Source organism: Dipodomys spectabilis, unplaced genomic scaffold (genome assembly GCF_019054845.1).
Source record: "Dipodomys spectabilis isolate Male_0828 unplaced genomic scaffold, ASM1905484v1 ptg000089l, whole genome shotgun sequence".
Classification (NCBI taxonomy): Eukaryota; Metazoa; Chordata; class Mammalia; order Rodentia; family Heteromyidae; genus Dipodomys; species Dipodomys spectabilis.
In genome coordinates, this window is record NW_024870766.1 from 1,742,398 (window position 1) to 1,752,082 (window position 9,685).

Here is a 9,685-nt window from a genome sequence, read left to right on the forward strand (position 1 = left end):
TTAAGAGAAAATTTTAAAACTGACCAGGAAGAAAACTGTAAAGCACTTCAAATTTTTTTCTTCTTTATCAAAATGAGAACTGTAGTATATTATGAAGTAAAAAAATGAAAAATCATAGAAAACTTTTAAAATATTAAGTAGACCAGATAATAACACAAAAACCAACAAATATTTTCAGAAATCTGTAACAATGTTTATTTTGTTTACACAAAACTTATGTCTAATTGAATTTTTTTGACAAATTTCTAAACTCAACTTCATTTTGAGTGGCATTTATTATCTAATAAAAATTTAAGTCAAATTATTATGTGATAAGCCCATAACTGAGTTACAAGATAAACAATGTACAAATATAATAGATACTATTCTTCACAAATTTGGCATTTTACAGCTCAGGAGCTCAACACTAATGTAATTTATAAGGATATTTTCAAGAGCAAACAAAATACATAGGATGGAAAAAAAAACAAATTCAAATTTTGCTATCAATTGCTAGCAAATTTCTGAAATACATAAATATATACGCTTTTTGGCGATGGTACAAGGGCTTGAACTCAGGGCATGGGCACGATCCATTACCTTTATCTACCCAAGGCTGGTGCTCTGTTGCTGAGACTAGCGTCTCAGAGACTTTCTTGCCTGGGCTGGCTTTGAACCATGATCCTCATTTCTCAGACTCCTGACTAGCTAGTATTACAGGCATGAACCACAGTACCTGCCTCATCAGAAATAATTTGCTGAAGAAAAGAATCTCCAAGACCAAATGACAATCACAAGCTTGATTAAGTAGCAATGGTAAGAATACACACTGGCAAAATGAAAGCAGGACTTAGAAGGCATATTAATAATAGGAATGTTAGTACCCTAACTGAAATTACAAAACAGAATAAATAGGAAATGACTGAACAAAGTGATTTAAGGGAAGAAAAGACCAAGTCATCTTATGCCATCTTTGAATGACAGGTATATCACATCCATGTCATTCTATTCTGTGATCCTGGGTGCTTGACTTGAAGAAAGCAAATTCAACCTCTGGTTCATCAGCAGGCAACTTGGTAAAGCTACTATGCCCACATGTCGTTGACCCACGTCTCTTCAATAGAGCAAGTATATATACACCTTTGACCCAGGGCATTAGTCAGGAGCCTTGATCAAATAACAAATCCTCAAAACCACACCACCAACATGGAAGGATGACACAGGCCTGTCATACAAGCACTCAAGAGGCAGAAGGATCACAAGTTTAAGGCAGGGAAGCCTGGACTTCATAAGGAGACTGTCACAGAAATACATTAATTAAAGTAAAAGTAAAGCAATGAGAGACAGGACAAATAAGCATGGTGTACCCATAAGGATGGGTTCAAGTTATTTTTTACATCTTATTGTAAACTTAAAATGTGTTGGCTTACTCCATGTCTCCCCTCTGGCGTTTAGATTTGTGTTTTATACTGAATTGATAAATCGTAAATTCAAGCATTTTACTTTGGTTGCCAAGATGTTTCTATTCCATAACCTCTGAGATAGCTTGCCTGGCAAGCTATCTTGCAGCAAGGTAATTTCCCACAGAACACCTACTGAAATAGAATCTGCATTTTAACAAGATCCCTAAGTAATTCAAATGCATGTTGAAGTTTAGTAAGCACTGCTAAAACAGTCAGGAAGAAAGAGAAGCCCCCACAAACTTAAGAGGACGGGTCAAAACATTAGAGCTATGTTCTGAACACTATCCTGAACAAAAGCTTCAGGTACTACAGCCTTCAAGGATGGGGAGAATGCAGACATTCATTTCCAACAACTCTCAGGGAAGGTTCAAGGAAGCACTGCTGCCCTTGCTGGCTCTGTGAACTGTCACTCTGTAAAACTGCATACAGTTTAAGAAAACACTGAAAGTATCACACAAGGACCCACAACATTACATTTGCAGTCTCCTACTTACAGGAAAATAAGAAAAATCTTCCTTTCAAATAGCACTAGGTTTCAAGAATACAAATTCAAAGGTTGTAAGTAACTGACAAACAGTTATAATTTCCTTAATGAGGATGCAGTGACCTTGGAAAGGATATTCAAGAATAAATTTGAACTGAAGAGCCTAGAAAGTCTCCTGAATGGGCTATGCACTTCCCCCTGACCCCTGACCAGATCAGCTCCAGGTTTGTTATGTTAGTCATAGGCATTTATAATAGAAAACATAGTAACAAAAATTACCCTGCCTATTCTCAGCTTATTCATATTTTAATTCAATTCTTTGGTTTTGCGAAAAATCTGATAATGAAAGCTTAATACCACATCTCAAATTAAGTGGGTTCATAACCTTCTCCTATGCTATATTTTGGAGACAGGCTTCCTATTTTCCATTGTTTATACCATTCTAATATACTATGACACTGTTAAACACATAGTAATAAGTATGCCCACGAAAGATAGATAAGTCATGCTAATAATCGGCCAGTAATACAATTTGATCTTTTTTTCTTGTTTTGTTTTATCTCATTTGATTTTCATGAGACAGGCTCACCCCTACATAGCTGAGGCTTCTCTGGAACTACTTATGTAGCTCAGGTTGGCCTGACCTCTCAGTCTTAACTGTCTCTCTGCTGGGATTACAAACATTTACCATCATGCATGGCTGAATCTAGTCATTTTTAAAAATCATGAACAACAAGAAATATGCTACAACAGGAAAGACTATCTTTCATGTGGTTGTTTATCTAACCCCACATTAAAGCACTTTTAGGATAATATCCATGTAAAACACATTTCAAAGAAATAAACTGGACACCAAGGACAACAGCACACAGAAAGATCGCAAACAAGCCCTACCACAAAACATTAAAGGTGTTGGGAATATTTTACTGAACACAGAGTACCAGGTAGTGAATATAAAAACTTCAAAAATAATTTCAAAAGTTTAAAAATGTTCTCTATCATTTTTTGAAAGAGGAAATATGTTTAAATTCAAAGTCAAAGATTTAGTTTGGAAATCTTAACTTCCCATTCCACAAATGAAGCTTTATACAAATAAGGAAATAAACATAGAGATGATTGAATGTACTCTCTTCCAAATAATCTATCAAATCTCTTTTGCTCCCTATGCATTTATTACAGCCAAGTGCTGGTCAAGGACCATCTACATTAGCACAATTCTGTATACTCCATCATGTGGGTTATTTTAGACATACTGTGTTTGAGAATTGATTCTACAAGGTCACAGAGAAAAGTGCTCACCTTATAGATTTTTGTGTCTCCTGCCCCTAGCAGACTAACAGAACACATATAAGCCTTCCCTAAACACTTGTTGAATTTAATTATTTTACCACTCTCTCAGGCTATATAATATACGTATATAAATTGTAGAATAACAAAAACAACAGCACCAGTAGAAAGCAGTTCTCAAAATTTCCCAATGAAGCTACTTTTGTGTTCAACAATAGGAGCAGCAAGAAAGAGTAATTGTCCCATTCATTACCAAGGGGATAATAATTATTCTTCTGTTTGCAAACTTAATCCACTCCAACTAGTCCTGTGAACTGCCCAATAAAATGCAATGTATTAAGTTTGTTCACAAATCTTACCATGATCTAAGTCCTTCAGGAAGGGTGAATTGCGTTTGTTATCTTTCATTCTCTTCTATATGAAATCCAATTTGTTATTGTAATCAAAGAGACAACATGGTTGTTATTATTATAAGCAATTGCAGCAAAAATAAACTTCACCTAAATTTCAAAGTATCATACCCCCAAAAGCTGGATTGTTCACATCTCAACAGATTACTCTTCAATGATAAATCCTTTAAAATACACTAAAGCTACTAGCACACAGGTTTTGTGTAGCACAGGACCCAAATATAACCCACTGGGTTGAGTGGCTCATGTTCTACTTGTTAAATTATCATAAACTGCTATCCCTCCATTTAAAAACTCAGTTTCTGATTTTAACAAACTCCTTGAAGAGTTTGTTTCAGTTATTCCTGCTTTGCTCAGTGTGAAATCATTTAATCTTATTGCTTTCTTCCTCAGGGAGAGATGATGTTCAAAACAGACATGAGTAGTGAAACTGGGAGCGCCCTGGGCAGGCTTGAGGAAAAGGCACATTTGAAGATGGTGCCTAGAAGTGAGATTGGGGTCAAGAGGGCCAGAATAACATGGGAATGTGACAAAACACTGCAAGGAAACTTCACTTGCTTTCAAACTAGAATTCACTCTAAAACACAGTGCTACTGGACATGGCCCATTCTTACCCAGAACTTTTGCCTTAGATTAATAAAGTACAAATGTGCTTGCTAACACCTGCAAAAAATTTCAGAATATTACTTTATTTCAAAACAGTATTTCATAATTTAGGCAATGTCAGACTTCTCCACGGTTATGTAAAATGTTACAGCTATGTAAGTTCATAAGAGGGAAATAACCATATTAAGTGATTTTAAGAGTTGAAGAGCAAATTTACAATATGAAATTCCAAATCTATCATATATGTATGTGTATGTATATATATATAATATATAAAATTTGTAGATGCTGGGAGCCCCTAGGAAGTGGTTTTACACTACACATTTGCCAACATACACACCCAAATTCCCCAAAGAGAGCATGTGAGAAGCTAAAGACCGAACTGATGGGCAAGGGCAAGTATACTTAAAAAACACTCCTGGGGATTCTGATACTCCATCAACCACCTCCCGCCCCTACTGCCATTATCTGCTACTATGTTCCACCACACACTGCCAGTTGCTTTTTGCTTTCTAGACCAATGCTAGTTAAGCGAAGGCATTCTGATAGAGTATCTGAATTCAATTGGCATTTATCCAGTTTTTAAGAGGTAAAAATAAACCCATGAATGACAAATCAATTTTTTCCTTTCACAAAAATTTCACTATAAAGCTACATAACCCACACTGAACTTGGAGCTATTTACAGTTATAGTTTTTCAAAGTATTTAAGTCAGCTAATATATTTTCATAATCAAATCTTCACTACTAAGTAGCAATGGGAAAAATATGTAGCAACATTCCTCACAATCCATTATACTTAAGAGAGGAGTAATTCAGGTATTTTTAAGCACACAAACAAAAAAAATCATTTCTATGTAACCATAATTCACTCACTCTACCTTATACCTCAGATTTTACAGTGTCTAGATTAAGAAAATTGTCGATAAGGAATTGTAAATAATATGTTGTAATTCAAAAATAACACTCCTGGTTTTCAGTGCTCATGTTACTCAAACTCCAGTCCATTGGAATGTATCTCACAATCCCCAAACTTCAACTTTCATAAGTCACTATTGGCTTATGCCACTGAATAGAACATTATGGAATGTGACTGATACCTCTCCAACTCCAAACTTTAAAAAAAAAAACAGCTGACAACAGGTGTATGGCAATCATCTTGAACTTCTTGGCAGGCCCCAATACTAAAGACAAACATAGGAAACAAACCGAAAAGGCATACTTACCTTAATTGGAGCACAACTAAACTTAATTTTCCTATTTGCTGGGATTTCTTCTTCTTCTGGCAATCCAACGATTTCCGAGTATTCCATATCAGGCTGATAGTAGCTATTCTCGTCACTGTCCTCCTCATCCTGCTCAGTGCCTGTCTCTCCCCAATCTGAATTATACCTGGATCTCACCCTATACACATTATAGTCACTATGCATGTACACATGGGAACTCTCAACATTATTTGAATCTTCAGCTACTTCTTTTGCACAACTGGATACAGAAGCATTGGGAGAGGTGAGATCACCACCTGCAAGCTCTTCTTTCCTCTGTTGCTTTGCTGTCTCACTCCCAACCGAATTAGCCTCGGCATCTCCTGAAGGTTCGTTTTGTGGTGAAAGGATTTCAGACTTCGGCATTGCCTTCTTTTCAGCACAAGGTGGTTCAAGAATGTCTTTGTCAGTTCTGTCCAGAGTCTCTTGGTTAGATGTAGAGTCCTCGGCTTCCTTGCTCTGCTGTATCTCTTCCCTAGGCAACGAAGCTAGAGAGGTACATTTAGGAGCCACTTCTAGTACTGAAGTTGTATTAGTCTTCTGAGCATTATCTGTTTCAACACCTTGTTTGTTCGAAGGAGACCAAGCATTAGAATCCTTACGGTGGCCAAAGGTGTCAAGATTGGTAACAGTAACCGATGGTAAATTCAGGGGATAATGGCCAGTCACTGAGTAGTCACTGCTTTCAGCCTTCTCGGAAATGATGGCACTGGGGGACTCAGTGTTCTCAAATACTGCACTCAGTTGACTCACAGTTGGGGAGACAGCCTCGGTTCGGGAGCTAAGGCTGTCCAAGGAATCAGTACTGCCTCTGTTGGACTTGGAACCCCCCCACTCGTCCTGTGGTTCACTCCCTCCAGCTTTCTCTTTCTTTGGGGAATAGCGGTTGTTTTGTCCTGATTCATGAACACTCCTCTCAAACATTTTTCGAGTCTCTGTGAACTTAGAATATGAAGGGCCATCATACATTGTGTCAAATCGACTAATTCGTTCAGAAACAGAGGACTCCAATTTAACAACTGAGCCATCTGTTTTCTCCAGAAATTCTTTGGGCTTCATTCTTCTCTGAGGAGAGGAAGGTCTACCTTTCCCCCTGGTTTTGGCAATGACTGCAGCATTCTCATTGGGTTCCATACCCATCTGCATAAATAGATTTTTAATTCTGTTGACATTGGAGCCATATTTCCTACCCCTGGTCTGTTGGGAGCCCTCACCTTCTTTTGATTTTTGTTCCCCATCTGACTTAGGTTTGTCAAAGGCACTTTTCAGTGCCTGGAACTCAGTCCTGTATGCATTCCTATGAGGAGAGGCACTTCTGAGATTGGTTCGTTCACCTGAAGACTCAGCTTTCAACATTTTTACTTCAAGGGTGAAAACCCAATGTTCATAATGATCAGGAAAAAGAAAAAAAAACAAAAACAAAAACCTCTCGTCTAATCACCAGTATTTGGTCAAGTAAAGGACCTCTTAAACGGCATACTTTTGTCCGTGATTGTCCCAACAGGTGTATGAGCAAATTATTCAGTCAAGAGTTACACAAAATGGCTTTTTCAAAGCAAGACTAGTGGTTCATCTGTAAGAGAAAAGAATGAAGTTTTGAATTTATGTACTTAGGTGAATTTCTGTTTAATCAACTAGCACTTTTATTTTCAAAGTGATTTAGCCACAGGTCAAGTAGAAGATATTACTTACTGAAATGGAAAGTTAACGTCAAAAGGTAAAAGTTATCATTCTAATTTGTTCTAATAAGGAAAATGTTTCCAAAACAACTTAGGAGATCCCTACCAAAAGAATGCCCTCCTCTCTCTTGCTCACTTGCTCACTCACATAGCACATAAGTACTCTTAAAGCAACACTTTAACCCATGTTTTGATTGCTTTTATAAATGACCTTAAAAGAAACCAGCAGTGCATATCTCTTTTAAGAAATTATCAAAATGCCCAGAAAGTCGGTTGCATTGGAATTTTCCATAATCAGGTAGAAGTTATTCGGTCAAAGTGAAAGTTTGGAATCCTTTTTCAAACTCCAAAACATTCCTACAGAGGCTTAATCCTGGTCCAATATTCTCATCTACAGCATCCCAAAAACAACACAAGTGCAATCTCAGAGCAAAACAAGCATTAAAAAGTTCTTGGAAACCAGCATGTTTCACTCTAAATGGTGGTATCCAATACGTTGGAAGTTCCCTAAGAGTGGCTATTATGAATTATGTAGTGGGATGTAGACCATCATGGGACTGAATGAACATGTGATCACCAGAGAGCAAATATTCCATAGTACCTCTTTTCACAGGCCTGATTTGTTTATCCCTCCCTACCCCAGATTTACTACAGGCTGAAAAGGCAAAGCAATGCATGCTTGCTGGCCTCCAGCTCACAGCTGGATTTTAGAATCAATAAGCCAGCAGTCAAATACTTCAAGATCTACAGAAAAGCAAACAATGCAGCTCAAAAGATTTTTTTTTTCATTTCTGTTTTGTTTTTATTTTAGTATCAGGCCAGATCACATTACCCCCAGAGACAATCATCTGAGGAAGCATACACTTTCACTTAAATCATGGTCTCCAAACTCGTTTTCCTGGCCCAGCATGCATGCACGGCCCATGCAGACAAACAAGAAAGGTTTCGGAGTGTAGTGCCTTTTTTCTTTCTTTTTTTTTCTTTTTTTTTTTTTCTTCCTTTTTTTTTTTTTTTTTTTTGGTAAAGCATCGACATCTCCTTTTACCCTGCTATTAAAAAAAAAAAAAAAAAACCAAAAACCAAAAAACCATCAACACCCTCCCCTGTCCCCTGGTCGCACACCCCATTCCCTCCTCCTCCCCCCACCCCCGCCCATTCGAGCCCGAGGGGGCGGAGGCGGGGGCGACGGGGCCGCCGGGGATTTAAAACCTGCCCTCACAAAAGACAAACATAAATAACACCAACTTGAGAGGCAGCGGGTTCCCAAGCCTGCTTCGGGACGCAATCCCTCGGCCCCGGGGCCGGGCCGGGAGAGCAGGTGACGCCAAGCGCTACGGTTGGAGGTCGCAGTCTAGCTTTGTGCCAGGAAGCACCTGAGTAGTCCTAGCACATTGGCTGCGGCTGCCGGTGGCGAATTCCAGGGTAGCACGGGAGAGAGATGAGCTCCCTGGCCACATCAGGAGGGGGAGGGAAAAAAGAGAAAATTATAGGGCGATGAGAATAAATCCCTTTGTTTTTCCTCCCAATGTGCCAGGAAACAATAGATCCCACTGATAATGCCTCCGATCCTCAACCTATGGCTCCCCAACCGCGAGCCACCCCACCCCCAGCCTGCAACTCAGCCTTTTGTACATGCCGATGATATTTCCCCGGCTCCCTTCCGCCCTCCCCGGCTCCGAGCCCCGCGCACAGCCTCCCCCTTACCGAGCGCGAGCGCCGCGGGCGGGCTGGCGGGCGGGCGGGGAGGGTCGGCCTCCGCGCGCCCCCCAGCTCCGCGCAGCGCCCCCCACCCTCGGTGGCGGCCGCGCCGGCCCGCTGGGTCCCCGCCACCCGCGTCCTCCCGGCGCCGCGCGCAGGGCGGCTCCGACGGCCGCTTCCACGCGCGCCTCGCCCCCCCCCACGCGCGACCAGCCCGCGCCGGGCCTCCCCGGGAGGCGCGTGGAGCTGCCCCACGCCGCTGCGGGCCGGCGGCTGGCGGCCTAGGCATCCGCGCGCGTTCGCGCCCTGAGCCGCCCTGACGCGGGGAGGGGTGAGGCCCACGTGCGGCCCCCCACGCCAGGCCCTCGGGCAGGCCCGAAGGGAGGCCAGGACAGGCCGAGGGGGCGGGGGTAGGCCTGGGGTAACAGGTGCCTCACCTCGGCTGATGGGATTAACTCTAGGGCCGCAGAGAGAGGGAGCCCAGCCGCAAAATCCCAGGAGAGGGAGAGGGAGAGGGAGCCTCTGGCGGCCAACGGAGGGCGAGAAGCTGCGGCCCGAGGCGAGGCCGCCCCACCCCCTCGGCCGTGGGCGAGGGCCCCCTTGGGCCCAGGGCAAGGCCTATTCAACTGGGCCCCGGCCCCTGGTGGCTCTGGGAAGTGGGTTGGGACTGCCAGCTGCTGGGGCACCCCCACATGGTCTCTAGTTAATTGCATGGCCGCCGCAAGGAGTCCTACTCCTGCCCTGGCCTGGAAGGCCAGACCCAGGCCTTACCCTACCTGGAGAGGCCTTCTGTTGAACCACTGAGCTGGGCCTAC

The 9,685-nt window shown here is 41.9% G+C and overlaps 1 protein-coding gene across 6 annotated transcripts in view; it reads right to left on the reverse strand.

Moving 5' to 3' along the window:
* The window catches only part of Ppp1r9a (protein phosphatase 1 regulatory subunit 9A), a 259,763-nt gene extending 250,426 nt beyond the window's left edge, over positions 1-9,337 (reverse strand). For 5 of the 6 annotated variants that reach the window (XM_042684758.1, XM_042684756.1, XM_042684755.1 and 2 more), the window contains exons 1-2: positions 8,418-8,643; positions 5,455-7,066 (exon numbers count right to left, since the gene is read on the reverse strand). In XM_042684758.1, coding sequence (XP_042540692.1) covers positions 5,455-6,849 — 1,395 coding nt within the window. In that variant the 5' untranslated portion in view covers positions 6,850-7,066; positions 8,418-8,643. Of the gene's footprint in view, positions 1-5,454; positions 7,067-8,417; positions 8,644-9,307 lie in introns of those variants that run through there. The other variant, XM_042684754.1, reaches the window with a different exon arrangement.
* Between the last annotated feature and the right edge of the window lie 348 nt (positions 9,338-9,685).